This window comes from Ctenocephalides felis, unplaced genomic scaffold (genome assembly GCF_003426905.1).
Source record: "Ctenocephalides felis isolate EL2017-DRISC unplaced genomic scaffold, ASM342690v1 CF-g0.4_SCAFFOLD_01170, whole genome shotgun sequence".
NCBI lineage: Eukaryota > Metazoa > Arthropoda > Insecta > Siphonaptera > Pulicidae > Ctenocephalides > Ctenocephalides felis.
Genome location: NW_020537324.1, coordinates 21285337 through 21308380, shown reverse-complemented (window position 1 = coordinate 21308380; position 23044 = coordinate 21285337). Strand labels below are relative to the sequence as shown.

At 31.4% G+C, this 23044-nt stretch overlaps 2 protein-coding genes across 3 annotated transcripts; both read right to left on the bottom strand.

The window, feature by feature from the left end:
- Positions 1-89: 89 nt before the first annotated feature.
- LOC113366533 (spermatogenesis-associated protein 5-like protein 1) lies at positions 90-6636 on the bottom strand. Of its 2 annotated transcripts, none has more exons than XM_026608156.1 (7): positions 6424-6636; positions 6148-6348; positions 5842-6067; positions 1004-1204; positions 820-929; positions 488-748; positions 90-401 (listed from the first exon to the last, which is right to left on the bottom strand). In XM_026608156.1, exons 1-7 carry the CDS (start codon positions 6457-6459, stop codon positions 264-266), a joined length of 1173 nt encoding a protein of 390 aa, XP_026463941.1. In that variant the 5' UTR covers positions 6460-6636; the 3' UTR covers positions 90-263. The 2 variants fall into 2 exon arrangements, with proteins under 2 accessions (XP_026463941.1, XP_026463940.1); XM_026608155.1 differs by having other exon boundaries at positions 92-401; positions 6407-6636.
- Positions 6637-12020: 5384 nt separating this feature from the next.
- On the bottom strand, positions 12021-22158 carry LOC113366975 (rho guanine nucleotide exchange factor 10-like protein). The gene is made up of 13 exons (XM_026608614.1): positions 22128-22158; positions 21190-21391; positions 20220-20556; positions 19813-20124; positions 19337-19726; positions 18469-18693; positions 18153-18363; positions 17853-18061; positions 17389-17722; positions 15878-16262; positions 14488-14614; positions 14242-14418; positions 12021-13287 (listed from the first exon to the last, which is right to left on the bottom strand). Exons 1-13 carry the CDS (start codon positions 22156-22158, stop codon positions 12142-12144), a joined length of 4086 nt encoding a protein of 1361 aa, XP_026464399.1. The 3' UTR covers positions 12021-12141.
- Between the last annotated feature and the right edge of the window lie 886 nt (positions 22159-23044).

Sequence of the window (23044 nt, the reverse complement as noted above, 5' to 3'; positions counted from 1 at the left end):
CGCGCAAAACTAATCGAGTTACATCTAATAGCATTTAAATTTTTGAAATCGGTTAAATTGCTTATTAGAAAACATCGATCAAATATCGAAAAATCGGCTCACATACGCACACACATACTTTTACCAAAGTTGGTCTCATTTGGTTAAAAATGACTTGAAATGTCTGGATAAATAATTTTTATTTGCTGTTTTTTATGTTAGTACAATTTTTTGACCGTTCGTTTAAATTTGAACAGTAAAAAATATTTAAAGGTAATACATTGTTAGACCCTGTTTTTTTTGTACCAAGATAATTGTTGTTTTGTCAACGAAGGTTTATTTTTATTAAGAGCCTTTTCAAAAAAATCTGATTTTATTTCATGAATATTGAGACCTTCAGTTGTCATGGCTTCCAGCACAGCCTGTAGAAGTAAAAGCAAAAATTAATCATAATAGTTGGTATCAGTATATATTAACACATAGATTGCATTGAACTGAAGAAAAATACCTCTTTGCACAATTTAACTAAATCTGCTCCTGAATATTGTGCTGTCATAAGAACCAGTTTATTTATATCCACATTTGGATGTAAAGGAATTTTCTGAGTGATTTTCTTCAAAATTTCCAACCTTGCTTTATCATCTGGCGGAGAAACATATAGGATTTGATCAAATCTACCAGGCCTCAACAGAGCTGAATCTAATGCTTCTGGCCTATTAGTAGCCGCAATTATGAAAATACCTGGACTTTGCACTACTTCACAACCTATCTAATATGTTTAAAACTTCATTATACAAAATATAAAATATCTAAACTAACAAAAGTTATAAACCTCAATACCATTGAATCTAATTTGTTGCTAATTCCATCCATCTCCATCAAAAGTCCTGACAACAATCTATTTTGAACCTCATTATGATTATCTGAACTACGATTACCAAAAATAGCATCTGAAAATTGAAAATTGTATAATTGTATTGTTGGATTTATTATTAAATAATTTATTAAACAACATTTTACTCACCAATTTCATCTATGAAAATTATGCTTGGAGCATTTTGTCGAGCTTGTTGAAAAAGTGATGTTAAAGTGACTTCAGCAACCCCCACATATGGAGAATACAATTCAGCAGCAGATATTGAGAAAAAACTGAAATTAATTTGCTTTGCAATCGCACAAGCCAATGTGGTTTTTGCACATCCAGGGGGACCATAGAGAAGCACTCCTTTAAATTGTATTATTTAAGCGATGAGTTGTATAAAAATAGGTGTTTTTTTGAATGTTTGATTGAATTGATTTTGGAAGGACCAATTTGTTGTAAAACACTTTAATTATAATCTTATGTGTTTATTTCAAATTAATTACAAATTGTACTTGTATTTACATGTATGAAATTAATTACAAATTGTAATTGTTTTTAATGTTTTAAGTATCATATTGATTGACTTTATTTTGTAATTTTTGAATGATTTTATTTTGTTTTTAATCATAAATCAGATGCATTGATTTAACGTGAACATATGTTTTAACAATAGGTATGCTTACAATTACATGAAATGTAGTCAACTATATATATATAGTGTTGCCTCACACAACAGGCAATATATTATTTATATAACACATCACTCAATAAGCCCATAGAATAACTAAGAAAACCCCTTTTTTTGGATCATTCTTTTTTAACTTCCCGTAGGGTAAGTTATAGTAATCGCAAAAAAATCGAAAATGAAAATTTTTATATATCTTTACGGCTCAGAGGTTTCTGAACATTTTGCCATACCTTAGAAAAAATGGATGTATGTGTGTGTGTGTGTGTGTGTGCGTAGTATGTATGTGTGTGCGGATACAAATTTTCGTCGACGATTTCGAGAACACGGATGAAGCAATTTGAATAATTTAAAAAACATTCGATCCGTATTGATAAGGAGACGTGCTGATTAGTTTTTGGAGAAGGCAGGTCTAGCCGTTCCGGAGATACGGGGCAAAAAGTGCCAAAAACGGTAACTCAGTTTTTAAGAGAACGGAGCGTCCGATTTGAATAATTCAAAAAACATTTTATTTGTATTGACTAAATAAAAAACTGTTCAAATTTTTGGAAAGACAGGTCCAACGACTTTGGAGATATAGGGGAAAAAGTAAAAAAATGAGCCATTTGGCGGTCAAAAATAAACATTAGACATATGCACATCAAATTATATTAATTAATAATTAATTAATATATAATTAATAAAATTAATAAGTAATTAATTTTTCAAAACAAAAAAAAATTTTTTTTTTAAACTTTTTTTTTTCAAAAAAAGTAATTTTTTGTCCAATTTATAGTTTCTTAAAAATCTCATTTTTTCAAAGTAATTTTTTTTAAAAAATGTTAATCGTTTTTAAAAAAAATAATTTTTGGTACGGGAAGTTCCAGCAAATTGCCTTAAGGCACGATGCCTTAATTGCCTTAGGACAGAATTCCACTTACAGCTAGTTTATTCAATATAGTTTCGTTCGAGAACGATATACCGATTATAGCAAACTTCAAACTTTTCGATACCATTTTCGTAGTATGATTTTATGGCCCAAAATTCGGCGATCACGTCTTCATTCGGCGCAGATTTCTCTACAGCGAGCATCCTTTGATCTAAGAACAGAAGATGGTAGATGGGGAGCAGATCTAGAAAATATATTGAGTGGGGAAGCGATTCGTATCCCAATTCATGTTTTTTTGCCACTGTTTTCGCGGTATTGTAACTTGGTGCGTGTCCTGTTGAAGTAACACTTTTTTCAAACCGAGCTGTTTTTTGGAATACGACCTTCAAATGCTCCAACAAGGTTAAACAATTGTCACTGTTATGGTCTGGTCTTTTTCAAGATAGTAGATAAATATCGTTCCTTGCGAATCCCAAAAAACTGATGTCATAATCTTGCCAGCTGATCCCCTGTGTTATTCCTCGCCATCATGTCCAGAACACTCGACTGACTATCTAGTGGTGTAGTCAAATCCATCCATGGTAAAATATTGATGCAACAGCTCCAAATTCTCTTTCAAACCATCAACTCACTATGATTTTGGTCAAATGTGAGTTCGCGCAGCAGTCATTGTGCACATGACTTATTCATATCCAAATACTCGTTAACGACATGTCCAACACAATATGATATCTTTTTAGTGTCAACTATCTCATATTGTCATTTTAGCTCATAGGAATCTTTATGTATTTCTGATTGCTAAATAAAACTGAGTTTAAAAAAAAAAAAAACTATCTCAGGCCATTTCACTTTTCGGTGTTCTAAAACAATTCGCTGGACTTATTTTATGTTTTCTGGTGTGACCACCTCGATTGATCTTCCAGAACAATTAGCATCATCAGAGTCTGTACTACAAATAAAATCAGTAATCCACTCTCCACCATTTGCCGTCAGAGTACGGAAAACAATTATCAAGCCATGTTTTGGTTATGATGGTATTTTTATCCATAAAAAAACAATGATAAATCAACACACAAAATTGCTTCGAAATCATTTTTTTCAAAAACTCAAAAGTAGCGTCACTGCAACCCCTGTAACTTCTAAACTAATCATCGGGTTGTCATAAAATTGTGATAGATATCTTCTTAAAGTTGGTGCTTCACACAAATCGCATGGATTATTACATAGCAGCACCATCTTACGGGCGTCATCCTACAGACTTATTGGTTATTATATATAATATACATATATATAATATATATATATATATATATATATATATATATATATATAATATGAAAAATTATTTTCATCTTTTTATGCACTGACAAATAATTTTTTCACATTATTTGCTATGAACAACAAATATAAGATCAGTGTAAATACAATCACATTATTTTCTTGATATCTTTTATATTTCCAACAAAGAGTGAGTTTGGAAAAAAGGGCAACTTTCACACGTTTTCACTGATATCTTGGCCAAATGATGAGATAGGGAGGAATGGCATCAAAATCATTCAAATACCAGGATGGAGCCAATTCTGTATTCAAACACACCAATATTGAATTGCCTTTGATATTGAAGTATATAACGTGAATAGTGCGATACATTAAAGATTTTTTTTTTCTTTTAGAAAATATTTCGAAACACTTGGCACTAATATATATATATATATATATATATATATATATATATATTTATATATATATATATATATATTAGGGTGATCCTTAAAATGGTCATTTTCGAATTTCTTTGCTCCCAGGGGCTCAAATGGTTCCAAATAGATAAAAAACAATTCTCTGAAAGTTTTATCTCTTAATATTAACGTTTAGATAGAGCGCAATTCAATCAAACTTCGTATGGAAAGAGCATGGAAAAAATTTTGAAAATTTAAAAAAAATGTTTTAGGTATAACTTAGCGACAAATGAATAAGTTTTATTCATTCATTAGTTCGCTAAATTACATCTAAAAAAGTTTTTTAAAATTTTTGAAAATTTCCCCATGCTATTTCCATACAAAACTTTGAATTGCGCTCTATCTCAACATTAATATTATAAATATATATATTGTTGTGGTATTCACCCTTTACAATATTTATAAATAATATTATAAATTCGATGTAATAGTCAATATGAATAACGCAATTGGTATGACTAAGCTTGCGATATTGTACGCAACAAAGTATTACAGATAAGCAACATTGTAACGAGCCGTAACGGTTTCTGCGTCTCAAACAAACACCAATGAGTCATTCCTAACGGTAAAATAAGCGAACCTTCTAGAAGGATGATTGCGTCACCATCGGAGATTATAAAAGCCTGAAGACGAGAGAATGCGTGGTCATTCATAGCTTACTTGCCAAACAGTTCACATCACTCTTATTCAAAATATCAATTGTGTAATAAGTGTAACCAAATAATGAATTAAATAAAATTTATAAATGTCTTCAGATGTTTAATTAAATATTCCACAGTGGTAAAGTTTATGATAGCAGCAGAAGAACCTAAATTTTAATTGTTGACATCGTTGGACGCAACATAATTGTTGGTGACGGCCTCAACATAAATTGTTGTTAGCCCAAGGGTGCACAACAATATATTTAACCTGACGAACTCCGTTTCGCCACCAGATGGTTTCGTGAGAAAGATGAAGAATTTGTTTGTTTGTTTTATATTTGAAAAGGAAAAATTTGATTTTATTATACAACAGTAATGAATTTATTTCAATTTCAAAAATGAAGTGTTTTTTAGTTGAGCTTCTCTAAGTAAATCCGCAAATTATCCGTTTCATTGAAGTGCTCTTTAGTAAACCACATTTTTGTTTTTTGGTCTGACAAAGCGGATGGTTTTCCAACTCGTGAACAGGCAACTTGTAACTGCCCATGTGAAAAACAATGATTTTCTAAATAATCTATTTGAAATTTATCCTGCAAACACTAAGCGATTGGCCTTGCGACTTATTGCGAACGCAAGGCGAACTGGAAATTGCAATCGTTTGAAGTCAAACGGAAGACCAGTCAGAATCATTGGTATGTCACCAAATCGCCAGCAATTTTTGATTGAATGGTGAAATTCAGTACGTGTACATTGTTATTCTTTGCGACAAGAATTGCTCGTTGACTTAACCAAGCATAATTCTGATAATTCTCACTAATGTCATTACTCGAATTTTTAATTACGGTGCGTGAAGTTCCAGCAGCTTGCATTAAGGCACGATGCCATGCACAACTAATTTTCTTAGCTATAAACCTTGCGGAGCTCGAGACCTTTCCAACGAATGCAAAATTGTCGAAACCGGTTCGTGCGTTCTGAAGTTATTTCGTCAGGAAGGAAAACCCGACATATATATATATATATATATATTATATATATATATATATATACATATATATATCTTACCCTACCTTTTGGTTGTGCGACGCCCATTTGATTGAATATTTCTGGGTATTTAATAGGCCATTCTATTGCACGATATAGCAAGGATATTATGGCATCTAATCCACCAATGTCTTTTAAACTCAATTCATTTTGGCGTAAAACAGATGAATATATTTGCAGAGAACTAGGATAAGTATTATGTATAATTGATGTGAAAATCTTTTTGAAGTTGGCAAAATTTTGGGTTATTATCTAGAAGAATACAATAAAAAAAAATAATATTTATTAAGATAACACTTTGTATAATTAAATATTTAGGTATTTATAAATACCTCATTTTGTCTGTTTATGTATATTTGAACTTTTTGACATACTAGTTTTATGTCAGCACCAGTGTAACCTGGAGTAATACGAGATATAGATCTGGAGATTTGTATAATGTCAGGTCCATTTAATGCTTGGCCAAATGTATGTTTTATCCAATACTCCAAAATGTTAAATCGATCATTCTCACTTGGAAGTTTCATATGTATCTAGAATAAAGTAAAATATTTAGACACTATGAACAAAAAAGATTAAAAAAAAAATTACCTCAACATCCAATCTACCTGATCTTCGTAGCCCCATATGTAAAAGGCTAACATTATTTGTTGTTGCAATTATTAATAAAGTAGGCTCACAGAGTGCATCATCTAAAAGTTTTAACAGTTGGGAACTAATTCGAGTAATATGCGCAGGCGAATTTATTGTTAACTTTGGGCATAAATTTTCTATATCTTCCAGCAAAAGAATACAAGGAGCTAAAATAATGTGTGATTCATTCAATGTACAATACACATATTTTGAATTTTATAATGTATTAAAGCTAAGTAGCTAATATAAAAAAAAATTACCTCAACATCCAATCTACCTGATCTTCGTAGCCCCATATGTAAAAGGCTAACATTATTTGTTGTTGCAATTATTAATAAAGTAGGCTCACAGAGTGCATCATCTAAAAGTTTTAACAGTTGGGAACTAATTCGAGTAATATGCGCAGGCGAATTTATTGTTAACTTTGGGCATAAATTTTCTATATCTTCCAGCAAAAGAATACAAGGAGCTAAAATAATGTGTGATTCATTCAATGTACAATACACATATTTTGAATTTTATAATGTATTAAAGCTAAGTAGCTAATAGTAATTAGATTCATCATAAAAATATGATCTTGATCATTTTTTGCACTGAAAAGTAAACAAAAGGAAGGCCTTATCAGGATTTTTTTTATGTTAAAACTTATTGACTATATCATATTATAAGGTTGTTCGGAAAGTCACTTTGTTTTTTTATCACAGAGGATTTAACTATATTTTTTGAACCCAACATTACGCTTGAGCTTATAATTATATGATAAAAGCTTATATTTTTAGGTTTGTGCATAAAAAATTATAATGAATTAGATGCAGTAGTTTTTAGAGGGTGCCACTTTGAATACGGAAAGCAGAGCAGCATTTTCAACATATTTTACACTTTTGCTATAGAAAAGGTCAAAATACTGTTTAAATCAAAATGAAATTTATGAATGTGTATGAAAATGAAGTGTTGATAGTACAACAGTGCCGAAAATGGTTTGCTAAATTTCATTCCTGGTATTTTGATGTCGAAGAGCTCAACATCCAAGAAGTTAGGTTGAAGCTGATAAAGACACGAGAAAGGCATTAGTTGATGCAAACCGGTGAATAACAATACATGAGATCTCTTTCAGTTTGAATTTATCAAATTTAACAGTTCTTCACCGTTTAAAAAGTCTGGGATTTTCCTAAAAGCTCAATGGTTCTCATAGAAAGAAACCTGTGTCTTCGCCTAGCGTCCGCTATTCACCTCTGAAAATATTCAAGTTTTGAAGCAATTTGTCACCAAGAATTTCAAATAAGATGTAAAGATTACAATACACGCAATTGCTCATGAAACAAAAAAGAAGATCCCGTTCAAAGCAGGTGCAAAGCTGAAATTTGCCTGAAAAAGGTTTGGTAAGATTTTAAAGGAGTTGTTCATTTTTCAGCTTTTTCAGGATAACATAACAGTTAATTCAGATGCCTTATGTCATCAGCTGGTTAAACTAAATGATATACTTTAATAGAAAAGGTCAGAATTAACCCACAAGCAAAGTATAAATTACGTGTCAAAATGTCTATAAAACACAAATTTACTTTCCGAACAACCCAACATTATAACTTTTTTTAATTCAAACATGATAAAGGATTATTATGAATTCCTCCTAGATATGAGGCTAATATTATTACATTATTATACCTACATACATCCATCAACACTCAACTGCTTAGCATTATGAAATACTTCTCTTAAATGCTTCTCAGATTCTCCAGGATCTTGTTTAAACAACTTTGGGCCACTTAGAGATACTATAGGTAGTTTAATAGTTGAGGCAATTGTATAAATTAATGATTTTTTACCTATGCCGCAAGGTCCTACAATTAAAAACTAAAAATTGGATTATGAATATAAATTCTTAATGTTGTGTTAAATTTATATTTACGAATTACCTGTTTAGATGTTTTAAATTTGATTTGTTTACTAGAAATGAGAAATTTATTTATAGCAATTAGTTGAGATAATTTTTTAATTTCATTTTCAAAACCAAATATTGGATTATAATTTGGTTTCAAAATGTGCTGATATTCTTCAAAACTAAACAGATTTAAGATTTCAATTTTACTTATGTTAATCACCTTTCCAAATTTCAAATTTTCTCTTGCATCATAATTCGAATTCAAAGTAATAGAGTGAATAACAACTTCATTTATACCAAATAATTTAAAATATTTCGAACCACTCAAATTTATTTTGCAGCCAGAGCAAAAGACATAAGACTTCAAAACATATCTTTTCAGCATATCTGCAAGTACTTTTTTTTCTTGTTTCCATTTTAAACATGTTTCTATAGAACAGAAAATCAGATCTATTTGTACAACATTAATTCCATATACATTAGAAATCGGATAGAAACTGGCTATGGGTATCAAAGGCTTCACTATCTTAATTTCCGAGTTAATTATACAAAAATCATCAGGTATATTTTTGCAATATAATTTGCAAACATAATAAGAATTCATATACGGTAAAAGAGCATAATTTCCAACATTTAATCCGAGCTTTTGAATATTTTGTTTCGACAAATACACTTTTTGTGAGGTTAAGCACGTTGATTTGCGTTGTTCTACACTTATTTTTATACTTTTCAACATTGTTATATTATTTGATTCTTTAGACTGTTAATATAAATAATGGATTAGATAATAATTAAACTGATTAAATTTAACTAAAATTTGTTACTTTGACAGGTACATTACCGCCATACTCTTCTTTTATCTTTAATTATTGCTACGGGCACTACATTGCTATGGCGCTTCAATCGCATATCACTTGCCATTCAAATTAAAGCGCCAAAATTTGAAATAAAAATGTTTGTACTTTAAAAATAATATTAAATTACTGTTACTATTAAATAGTAAAAATCGAAAATGAAAATTTGTATATATCTTTACGTTTCAAAGGTTTTTGAACATTTTGGCATACCTTAGAAAAAATAGATATATGTGTGTGTATGTGCGGAAATGGAAATGGGAAAAACTCTCACACTACTTCTTCCCTGAATCGAGTTGGAGTTTAACTCAGCTCACGGACTTGCCCTAAGGCAGAGCACTCATTATTATTATTATTATTATTATTATGTGCGGATACAAATTTTCGTCGACGATTTCGGGAACACCGATCACCCGATTTGAATAATTTAAAAAACATTCGACTCGTATTGATAAGGAGATTGATAAGGGAGTGCTGATTAGTATTTGGCGAAGGCAGGTCTAGCAGTTCCGTAGATACGGGGCAAAAAGTGCCAAAAACGGTAACTCAGTTTTTAAGAGAACGGAGCGTCCGATTTTAAAAATTCAAAAAACTTTTTACTTGCATTGACAAGATGAAAAACTCATTAAATTTTTGGGAAGGCACGTCCAGCGGTTATGGACTCTCAATAAAAATAAGTTACAAAAATGTCATTTGGCGGTCAAAAATGTTTATTGGACATATGCACATCAAATTATCAGATATTTTAATAATGTGTGCACATTTATTGTAATTTTTTTTTAAAGTTCCGTATCAAGATTTTTAATTACGGTACGCTTCCAGCAATTTGCCTTAAGGCACGATGCCATACACCCCACTAGTTTTTTGCCTATTTTGACAAATAGTAAACCATAATCGAAGATTCAGATCTCACTCTCATAATATTTCAGAAATTATAAAGCTTCACTGGGTGCTGTAATTTGCATTTTCTCACAAAATTGCAATAAATGAGGGTATTGTATTGACGTGGTTTAAAACTAAAAGCTACAAATAAATATATTTATTTATATACACAAAGTTTTATATTATATATTATACAGTAAATTTTACATAGTATATAAATGATACATAATAACTAAGTCAATAAATCACTAAATAACTAGACAAATATATAAATTATTCCTCATCTCATTTCTTATAATTACATAAAAACATATATAAATATATATATATATATATATATATATATATAAACATTATATTAATAATAATAATATATGTAAATATATATATATATATATATATATATATATATTTCAAAGTAACTAGCAGCCCATTCGTCAAAATAAAAAGGTAATAAAGTATTTAAGAACATTTATTTATACGTTTCGACACAAGATGCGTGTCATCATTCAGCAACTACAATAAATTTGAAAAATTTTACTAATAATAAAAAAACAGTTATAAAATAATTATAAACATAAAGAAACATTATACATACCACCAGGACAAAAACACTTAAAAAAAATTTGAGTGTTTTTTAAGTGTTTTTGTCCTGGTGGTGAGTATAATGTTTTTCTATGTTTATAATTATTTTATAATTGTTTTTTATTATTAGTAAAATTTTTAAATTTATTGTAGTTGCTGAATGATGACACGCATCTTGTGTCAAAACGTATAAATAAAAGTTCTTAAATACTTTATTACCTTTTTATTTCGACAAATGGGCTGCTAGTTAGTACTTTGAAATATGTTTCAACGTCGAAAAAACTATCAAGATATATATATATATATTTATATATAAATGTGAAATAGTTTTTAAATATGTAAGCATATTATATAAAAAATCAACAGTTTTTAAATTTATTTGATCCCTTATATTGATGCACATAAGTTAATTACATTATATATTTTCTTAATTAGACATTTTAATGTCAGATATAAAATTCATTATTTATGTAATAAATTGAAGTTTTTACATATACCTGACTAGAATAAAAATGGTATATATTTATTGAATGTAGTAAAACTCAAAATCATACGTGTTTTGTTATCAACTTATAAAAACAATTGCAGTTTTGAAAAAGATATAATTTTAAACAAAGAACTGTTCTCGTAATTGCTAAGCTTGAACAATTACAAAATTGATGTATTTATATATTTACATAGAAACTATTATATATATATATATATATATATATATATATATATATATATATATTTATATATATATATGTGTGTGTGTGTGTGTGTGTGTGCGCGTGAATGCATAGTGCATACATAATATTCATTTTATATTTTTTTACTTTATAATACTCATTTGTTGAAATCATCTACATATATAAATTTTAAATGCTACTGTAGTTGTACAATAAATTTAATTTCAATTCAATCACTCTTGTATCGTCCATACAAACAATTTGACTAATTCGTAACAAAATTGATCTTCACTTATCAATGGTTATGCCATATATTATTATATTAAGTAAATTTTCAAGCAGCAAACATATTCTACCTAAATGTAAGCATTCCACAATTTCACACCACATCTGGAGAATATAATTGCATTATATCTTGAAAACGCCCATATATTCATGGCTTATCAACAACTTTTTTTTATTATAAAGTAAATTTTCTTTAATGTTTTACAAAAAGAATATGCATAACAACATACACATACACAAAGACACAATTATGTTATATTATATTGTAATAATATTATATATATATATATATATATATATGTTTGTGTATGTGTGTGTAATGTTCACATACACATAATGTAATCAAAACACACATAGCTGCAAACTTATTTTCAGATATAACAACATTTGGTATATAAAAATATTTACATGCCTTCCTAACATATCTAAAATTATATATTTAGTATAAACAGTGTGTCAATAACAAAATTTGCAATAACAATAATTTATGTTCTGACAAATATAAATATATTTGTAAAATCTAAAATTAATACCACATCACAGTTTTTTTTCCCACATAATAATGTGTGCATCATTTGTATTAGGAACCACCTTGCCTGATTGTTGTCCAGATTGTTTTTGCTTTTCATTTGCTGAAATACAACTCTGAGGACGCCAATTAAAATAACCTCTACCGCCACTTATAGTTATTATTGTACGCTTTGAATCCTGAGCGTTCACTGTTATTCCGCGTTTATTAGAAATTTTAATAGTGGTATTTGCATTAGATGTTGCAGGAGTCAATTGACTGCTTGGTGGTAATACTGAATTTGAAGTAATATCTGGCGTCAATCTTTCAGATGCTGCGCTATTATTACGTGAAACACCACGCCTAGAAGCAGCTACCGACTCCTCACTTCCTGAAGAAGTAGTACAGAGACCAGAGGAACTTCGAGAATCATCAGGAGACCAGTTGGATAAGTCCAGTGAGCGCGGCCGACCACATTTCCAACGTAGGCGCCTGTCCAATGTGCTCACTTTGCCAGGGATTGCTGCTAATTCGGGGTCGCTGCGTCGTAAAGGACTTTCGAAGGAAGTTACTGTTTCTTCATAGTCCTTAATATACATTAAGTCCCCATATAGTCCATATACATCGCAGGTGTCTCCAGAGCCTTGAGAAGATGTTGTACTAGCGGCGCTGAACGAACCGAGACTGCGCGGAAGAGTCTTCGAACCACGAGAAGCAACATCGCCACCACCATCCTTTGATCGCCGGCGACGTAAAACTACAGGACTGTTGGCTAAATTTTGACGTAATTTCACGCTTACCGAAGCAGCATTATCATTCATATTTTTAGTTTCACTTTTGTGTTGTTGTGCTAATGAGTTATTGGTATTGTCATCAAATGCCTCAACTTCTTTCCTTCTAAGCGTACCCATATCATAGTTTTTCGGACAATAAAGCGGTAAAAGAAAAGTAACTGGTCCACTGTGCACATGATAAGATACATCAAATCGTCCGATAATAGGAACACCTTCTAATCTAGGTAAAGGTACGGTAAGGCAAGCTCCAGTGCTTGTACCAACCCAAAGAAGTCCTTTGCATGCCATAAGTGCTGTAACTGTTATTTGGGCATTTCCATGCAACTCTCGGTTTGTAGTATTCTGTGCAACACGGGCCGCATCATTTGCGATATCAATATCCTATGTAACAAAAATAAGTTTTCATAATTTATGTTTTGTCTTCGAGGATATATATATTCCGTAGTAGTAATATAATACGAAACAAAGAATTAAATAAAATGGGAATAGTATATAGATATATATTCAATAGAAAAGTCCTGGATTTTTTCAATATATTGATTCTTTCTTTTCCGAACAGTAAATCCAATAATAAAAAACAATTTGTTTTTTGAAGATGTTTAATAACGACGTTTCGGAACTAGATACGTTCCATCATCAGGTTTATTCTGTCAAAGATAATGTTTCTTAAAAACTATTGATTAACATTAATTAATGATGGTTATTACAGATTATTAAGAAAAATTATAAAGGAATGGATTATGTACCAGTGTAAAGAGTATACATATGTATGTGCATGTATATATATACATAATAATATTTCTCAACATTTGCTAAAGCAATACATTCCCATTTTTCGTAAATTACCGATACAAGAGCCATTAAAAATTATTTTTGCCCAAGTCCTTACATCTGGCCGACAGAACTCCATCGGGAAAAAATCGAGTGTTTTTAACAAAAAATATTAGTGATATGGATATGTAAATTATTACAGGTAAATAGTTTTTGCTTCTCAATTTTATATAAAAACTCTTTTAGTTAATTTTTATAACTCTTTACACTGGTACATAATCCATTCATTTATATTTTTTCTAAATAATCTGTAATAACCATCATTAATTAATTTCAATCAATAGTTTTAAAAAACATTATCTTTGACAGAATAAACCTGATGACGGAACGTATCTAGTTCCGAAACGTCGTTATTAAACATCTACAAAAAACAAATTGTTTTTTTATTATTGGATTTACTGTTCAGAAAAAAAACAATCAATATACACACATATATATATATATATATATATATATATTTGAGTGTGTGTGTAGATAGATATGATACTTTTTTAAATTTATTACCTGCAAATGCCTGAATGTTTCACAATGATACAAACAAAGAATGCTTGAATCTCTGAGAGCTACCCACAATCCAATTCCAGAGAGAGCTAAATGACTTACAGTCTGAGAACTATTATCTTGACGAGTTATATTAAAACTTCGTAAAATCTCGCCAGAATGTGCATTAAGTAACATTACCTAAAATAGATTATATGTAATAATTTAAGTTAAAAATGAAAAGTATAGCAAGTTATTAACCCTGCTCACCTTCCTGCCACAGGACACAAACAATCCTGCATCAGTTGTTGGTAATAGTGATGTGATTGGTTCTGAACCCATATTTACAATTTGCGGCTCTCGTAGAGGCCACCAACTTTTGTCATTGCCAGAACGTCTAAATAGTAATTGAATTAGAAGATCTTGTGTGATCCAAGTCGAACCAAGTGATTCGAATCATTCGAATCAAGCCTTTAACGACTTGATTCGAATCAGATTTTACTTGATTCGAATCAACTCGTATCAAGCCGCGAAATATTTACTGTGTACATGTATGAACACAAATTTTCATGATTATAAAAAATATGTTTTAAATTAATACAATATTATAATAATATAAATAATAATAATAATAAATATAAAAAATAATAATAATAAATATAAAAAATAAATCTTGAATTAAATCATGCGAGTCACCCGGCTTTAATACGCTTAAATGTATCACCCGACTCCAATTTATATGACTTTAACCGCATTCATTGTCGTCAAGTCGATATGAACTCATCCGAGTTCCTATGACTCAAACCGACTCATTTCGACTTCAAGTCGATATGAATTCATCCGAGTTCATATAACTCAAACAGAATCATTCCGACTTGAGTTCGAAACATGTGTCCGTGTTTTAGCGTATCGACTTATCGAGATGCAGTGCGTATGGGTCTTGAGTGTTTGTTTATTTTTGACTAAGAGCTGAGAGCAAATTTGTTCATGAAATATCAAAAACTCATTTAGATAATAAATACGCGATTTAGATTTTAATTAATATCAAAATAAACTACACAACGAGTTTTATACACATACGAAATTAGCATATTTTAATTATGCAAGTAATGGCAAATTCACGCAAATGAAATAATATCAATCTTTACAGTAGTGGATTGAATTTTAAGTCATTCGTAAGACGTTAGATTCAGCCCCCTGTTTAGATTAGATCTAAACAATCAATAATATACACATGCATTCGTTCAACGTAAGATTAAGAATATTGTTTTATATGGTTTAGTGATAGAGAAGTGTTTGGTTATATTTTACTGTAAATTCACTTGAAATATTAGTTATATTTGTAGCTAGTTTATTATTATATATATATATAATATAAATGTATTCATCTCTGCACTTTTTGGAATTATTTGCTTACTAAATTAATTATTTCACTTATGAAATTATTAAAATGATATTATTTCTTCTCTTAAATTATAATTGTTCATATATGAACTTGATTCGAATTGATTCGAATCATGATTCGAATCACTCGAATCAGGAAATTTGCGAGTCGGCACATCACTACTGTAAATATATAACATGGAATAATACAGTGGATAGACAAAGAAAAACGATGATCGATACAATTATTAAACATTTTGTTTATACATAAACCTACCTGTAAACAAGTACATTCCCATCAGCTAAGCCCACGAACGTCGAGTCGCAATGATACTTAAGACGCGTAATTGGTGCTTGAACGTTTGTCTGATATACAGGATCGGCTTTGTCCGGATCGTTAGCCGCATAAATCATAATTTTTCTAGCGTCTGTACCGAGCCACACAGCGTCTGGCGGGCCGCGAGCATGTTCTAAAGCAGTTACGCGGGTTTCGACCAAATGGTGCGAAGCACAATCCCGCAATGTTCCAGCGTTTGGTGTTGCACCGCTACTGGCACCGCCACCACGTTGAGACACAGACAAAACTGATAAATGGCTACTAGCACCATCACTTGTGCACAGCCATACATAGCCGGATACAGCACCGCGAGAGCGCGTCCTTCCTATAAAGCAATTTCACGAAATTAACATTAAACTGATTATTTGGTTTATTTAGTATGTAACTTAATACAAGTATCACTTATATTATAATATTAAAAGATTAATGAGTTATCTATTATAAGCATACCGCAACTATATTTGAATTTCGGCTGGTAAATGGATGATTTTCGACGGTTACCGATAACCCATTAATATAAATTATTCTTTGGTTCGTCATTTTTTAATGCATAAGCAAACTAGCTGTAAGTGGAATTCTGTCTTAAGGCAATTAAAGCATTGTGCCTTGAGGCAAATTGCTGGAACTTCCCGTATCGTAACGAGATGATCGAGGAATATTAAATGTTTTAAAATAGATTATTATAAATATTGTAACATTGTCTAATATTTATAAAAATTAAATAAACTGAATTGGAAAGTTGAAATTATTTGTTTAAGGTATATTAGAACAGAATTAAAATAGAAACCTGAATTATTTTCGATATACAAAAAAAAAAATTTAAAAAAAAAAATTGAAACAATGTTTTTTTTTCAAAATCAATTATTTTGTTAAAACAAGCAGAAAGTTCTTTGAATCATTCAAATCGGACGCTTAGTTCCCTTAAAAACCACAATTTTTTGCACATTTAGCTCTGTGTCTCCGAAACCGCTGGACCTGCCTTTGCCATAAACCAATCACCACTTCTCCCCGTTATTGCAAATTAAATGTTTTTTGGATCATTCAAATTGGATGCTCCGTTCTCTCAAAAACTTAATTTTTATTTTCTGCACTCTTTGCTCTTTATCTCTGTAACTTCTGGACCTGCCTTTGCCAAAAACTAATCAGCACATCTCCCTATCGATAGGAATCGAATGTTTTTTGAACCATTCAAATCGGTTGATCCGTGCGCCCGAAAACGTGGACGAAAAAATGTATCCATACATACATACACACACACACATCTATTTTTTCTAAAGTATGCCAAAATGTTCAGAAACCTTCAAAACGTCGAGAAATGTAAAAATTTTCGATTTCGATTTTTGGACGATCACAATAACTTACCCTACGGGAAATTATGTGATAAAAATGACGAACAATTGCAAGACCATGTACTTTTACCAGTAGAAATCATTAAAGTTAAATACTAAAACTTACGAAAATTATACCTGTATTAGTAGGAGCATTGTAGTAACAACCGCATTTAACTTCAGCTTTATGTTGTGAACGATAGACGCAGTGAGATCTAACAAATAGTGGCAATCTGGTAGCAGGACGTCGGGCAGGCGATGCGTCGCTTGTCAACCAGGCAGGAGAATTGTTTGGGTCGAGAGCGAGTTGGGCCAGTCGTAGTTCAGTCAGCCAATCTCGACGCACAGCCGGACCTGCAGTCTGAAATGTGTATGTCTCTTCTTTTCCGCCACGCGGAGCCCTGGCAATCAACTGTAGGCAGCATGAATCTAGCCATGCCATTTCCTCATCTTTTCGCTGTTTTTAAGTTAATTTGAATACATAATAATAGACTAAGAAATGAACAAAGTAATATATGTCGTTGTATTTATTGAATAAAAAATAAATTAGAGAAAATAATTGAAGATCCGTAATTCTATCAAATTACCTGTATGGAAGACTGAATAGTTTGAAGAATACGTTTCGTAGTGTCAGGTTGTAAATCAGGATAGTTTCCTTTCAGAGTATTTACAATGGTTGCTATGCGAGATATCGCTTCATAATCGTGCATGAGAGCGTTCATTTCTCCACACAAAGAATCCGCCCCGCCGCCATCTGTACCGTTGGTTGACTTTAGCGATCCGCCCCTGTTTAGCCCTGCACAATATATGAAAAGGTATTTAAAATAAATTTAATATGGTAAAAATAATATACAGGTATTAGACTATAAAATAAAGCGTATATTTACCGGCAGTGAGTATCCGGCTTAACGTGGGACTAGCGCCCGAGTCTTGAATTTCTACATCCGCCGCTGGATGCGTCCACTTGAAAGTTAGCTTCTCCACGGCACCAAAATCAGATGAATGGCGAGGAGTTACGCTGACACACACAACTCTATCATTCAATAATAGTAATCGTCGAGGCTTAGATTTTGTTATCATTCCATTTTGATTATACTCCTGATTTGAGAGAACAAATTTATTACAAATTTGATTGAATAAGAGGCAAAGAACAATAGAACTAACTTTTATTGTTATGAATATAAGAAAAAAAAGATTAATTACCAATTGTGTAACATCATCTTCTCGGATAAGATACCGATTTCCATCGCTGAGAGAGCGAGCGTTGAGTACGCCTCCAATACGAGCCAGCGTTTCGCAGAACGCTTGGCTTTGCTCTGCTTCGCGTTTACGTTCGTTAAGCATTTCCGCTAAAGATTCGAGCTGCGTCAAAGCCAATTGCAAACTCATGCGGTCATGATGACCCTGAGGAGTATCTTTCAATAAATCCTGAAATTCAGAGAACATAATATATTATTCAATTGATATATTTCAATTTATTCTCAGTATTGTCCCGTCAATTAGTATTATCTCATCAACCTTAAAAAATAGTTTTTATATGAAAATACATTATATTTTTTCATCGAAAGACAGCAATAAGTTTCTATTAATATGAAATTGTAATGTTTCAAGTATAACATCAATTTTATATAGGCGTTACAGGGTACTTTATTATAGAATATTCAGAAGAAAAATATAAAATTAATTAAAAATTTAGGTTAATTTTTATAGAAATGTAATGAAAATAATTAAAAATAAAATAAAATCTTCGAGCGGGTTTGGAACTCCCGAGCATAGACGCAAAGATTAGAATTAGATACCACTACCTTGCTACTGATATGAGAAAGCTCTCCATGTTATGTGTTCAACACGCTACTAAAATGCAAACTTTAATTAATTTTATAATTAAACCGCTTTTCATAGGCCTTTAATATTTCCCACGGTCAGTTTGGGCATAAAATTTACCAATATGCCACGTTATTATTATTTGCCGGTTCTCATTGTTAAAAAAAATGCCGTAATATTACAAAAATTATATTTATTTAGTGGTTAATAAATTTTAAAATATATTCATGTGCAATGTCTATTTTACCTGCAAAAACATGATGAATTGCGGGAATCTCTGCACTGGTTTCACCATAAGACCGAAGAATGACAGCCTGTCGTGTGCCGTCATTTGCTTTACTTTAAAAAAGTCTGCCAAAGCTGACTTTCTTTTAGATTCCATTTTGGCGAGTTCCATCGCCACAGAGAAATTATTAATAAAGCCACTATAGATTTCCAAAACTGTACTTTTGGAAAATGTACTAAAAAACACATCGCCTAATCGCTCATCACGATCCCAGGCACGAACACGCTCCGCTAACGCTAATCTAAACATCGAATGGCACTGTAGGATTTCAGGCAGACATAGGAATAATGTAGAAATCTTCGCTGAATTCAGTATAGGGGGGTTGCTTTCTTCCAGCGGTTTTTTATAGTCCTATACGAGAAATATAAAATATTTATTTTAAGTCATAATTTTTTCGATTAATTCGAAACAATCGATGGATCACACGGATCACTTACGTTAACAAGGCGCTGAAGAGTAGCAACATATGAATTCTCGCTATGGACTATTGACTGAACTATTAGCCGTCGCTTTCGTTGTAATTCTGTGAGACCCGGCGGCGGCGGTGGCAATGTTGGCGGAGCGGTTCTTCGCAGCGGAATTTGCTGTTGCAAAGCCGTCGACGTCAACTCACTGTTAGGTGGTAAAGATCCACTGCGATTCGCGTTGTTCACACCGCTACTGCCCGACGTGGTGGACGGCGATCTTCCATAGAAAGAACCTTTGCCTCGCAAAGCTGTATTTGTTACAGGTACACTGTCTTCGTCCATCTAAATAAAATTAAATAATTAAGCATAAATATTAGTAATTTACTCTATATGTGTAATAAAAACAAAATTGATATGAATATTGTCGCTAGATATACCTCCGTTAGTTGAGGCATCTTAGATGAGCCATCGACAACATTGTGATTATTATTAGTTGCTGCAACAGCTGCAGCTAATGCAGCGGCTGTAATTTGCGCGTTGTTGGATGTTGTAGTGCCTCCTAAATCATATTGATGCGAAGAACCTCTTCTCATTGAAAACCATCGCGATAAGCGCCCTCCAGGCGAGCCATCGCCAGGATGAGCAGGATCTGCACCGGGTTGAGCCATTCCAGGAGAATTCAAAGATCCGTTCATAGAAGATGAGCCCGATGAACCTCCGGAAGAGCGCCACAGAGTGCGAGCTTTATTCAAAGTCGATCGCAGTTGACCGCGACTAGAGCAAGAAAAGAAAACACATATGTGTTGAAAACTTTGCAACACATGAACTACTTTTTTATATTTTTGTAGTGAATTATTCGCATACACAAACACGCACGCGCCCACACGTTTTCGTTTAAATATAGCGAAAGCATTATTATAATGCGAAAAAAGTGAAATTACTATATTAGGTACTATAATTAATCATATATATTTAAATAAGCATTTTAGTTGTTTATTTTTAAAATCTGCATTGATGTAATCAAAAATCGATCATATGGACGAAGGGCATAGTATTTATTCGAACGTGAGTGTATCATAATAACTGCAACGCCTAACCTATGATCTTCTAAATGATTCTAATATGCTAAATTGATATGACGCGGAGTTCGCAGAACAACTTTTGAACTATTTTTTATTTTCCGAAGTAAGATACTGATTAGAATTTATATGCTATTTACTTTGTATACTTTCATTGTAAAGCTAATAAAAATGTATCCAGTACATGGTGTAAATTCTCAATAAAAAATACGAAGAATTTTTATGCCGTTTACTTGAAACGGTCATCTCGACGAATATCTTTACATGTTGCAATAAATGATGTTTTCCAAATGCAATTCACATTAATTATAAAAAATATGGTGAATACCTTGTTGTTGAAGCAGCACTGCGATCGCTTTCATCGTCAGTAGAAAGTTCATGATCAGAGTTAGATCCCCAGCTGTCCTCTGAGGTGTGGGTTCTGCCACCACCGGTGGGCCCTTTACGCCGCCGCCCGGTGGAGGCTCGAACCGAGGCTGACAGTGTTGTCAGAGGGTCCTCCCAGGCACCCAGATGAGGTCGTGGTTCATCTGGAATAGATATTAATATAACGTTTGCGACAAAATCAATAACACACACACACACACACACTATTGCATATATTGCATGATTTCTGAAAGTCTAGTAATCGGGCATAATTTTTTTTTATTGATGTTATGCCCGATTACTAGACTTTGTTAATATATATATATATATATATATATATATATATATATATATATAAACAATATATACATTATTTTAAAATAAATGTAGTATAGATTTCTTATCACTTGAAAGTGGTTACGTACGCCATAAGCGCCAACCAATATTTATAAAGTTGTATGAGAAAATCGTGCAATGAATGAAACCTAGAAGCGCCGGCAGTATCGCATGTCCCGATGCATAAAATTTAACCGCCTTTCGTACTTCCTTATTATTTATCAGTTCAGGGAGAGACAAGGAAAAAGTGAAAGCACCGTCTTCATATCGGCAATTACTTTATAACCATTTAAGGATATCAAACAGGTACTCCTACTTGACGATTTGCTAGTAATGCTAGATTAGAATAATATAACATAAAAATGAGTTTTTACATTTTATTCCTGCAATTTTACAACTAGTATGCGATGGAGATAAATATTCAGGTCATTCAGTATACTTTTCACTACTAAATTATACAATATTTAATTTATTATGATTTGCATTTTTATAAATATGATTTATTAATTTCATTGTTAATTATTTTATTATTACATATCTGGTTTTATGTGTTTATAAATATACCTTTTTTTGTAAATGACGCGAATAGAACCATGTTATTAAGTGCAATGTGTTAAATAGCACTTAATAAATAATTTACAAAAATTTTGATTTATGTACTATTTATTTTAAGATCGTCATCAAGCTTTATTTCCAATTGAAAATAATAGGTGCTTCAGACATAAGAAATTTCTCTATAGTATAGAATATATACCTAACCAGTATTTGTTTCAAGATTAAATAGTAAAGATAAAAAAGTGAATTTATAAATATTTTTCCTTCTACACCCAGCCTCGAGCAAATCAACTATTATCGATTTTGCAATCAGCAATAAATGTAAATTGATATGGAAACGGTAGGATTTCTAGTATTATTGAATTGATTTTCTCTTACGTTACATTGCTGTTCAGCAACCTATTGAAATCCATGTTATGATAATGAACACATTTATAAGCCCTCTCTAGATCGAGTTTCACCTGAGAAAACACCTGCGCTCGTAGGAAGTTTATATTTTCGAATAAATGCACTTTCATTAGCTATTTGATTATTTAGTATTGCAAAAGATACATGAAAGTTTCTGATGTTATGACAATTTGTATTGATAATAATTATAGCATTTATAACTATGTTGTTCAAGTTAAAATCATAAATATACAATAGTAGCTCATAATGATCGGCTTGAGATTCTCTTTAATAAATTGACAAAATAAATAATTATGAAAGCCTGAAAACCTTATTTTCCTATAAAACCACTGCAGCTGGAAATATTTTGAATTACCACCGATGATAAAAAAAAATGTTGCAAGTATAAATAGTAAAACATCAGAATGCGAACTAACATAATTATTGAAAACATTTGTACTAAACTTTGTAAGGACAAATAATTACCATAACAATATGATTATAATTTCTATATATTAATTTTAGAGAGATAAATCTTC

Excerpts from the sequence above, each read along its gene's own strand:
- LOC113366533 (XM_026608156.1), bottom strand. The coding sequence starts at position 6,459 with ATGTTAGCCTTTTACATATGGGGCTACGAAGATCAG. Across the intron at positions 6,349-6,423 it reads TATGGGGCTACGAAGATCAG|ATACATATGAAACTTCCAAG; the intron begins GTAGATTGGATG and ends ACTTTATTCTAG. Across the intron at positions 6,068-6,147 it reads ACATAAACAGACAAAATGAG|ATAATAACCCAAAATTTTGC; the intron begins GTATTTATAAAT and ends GTATTCTTCTAG.
- LOC113366975 (XM_026608614.1), bottom strand. The coding sequence starts at position 22,158 with ATGGTTCTATTCGCGTCATTTACAAAAAAAG. Across the intron at positions 20,125-20,219 it reads AGATGCCTCAACTAACGGAG|ATGGACGAAGACAGTGTACC; the intron begins GTATATCTAGCG and ends AATTTTATTTAG. Across the intron at positions 17,723-17,852 it reads CTATTCAGTCTTCCATACAG|CGAAAAGATGAGGAAATGGC; the intron begins GTAATTTGATAG and ends ACTTAAAAACAG.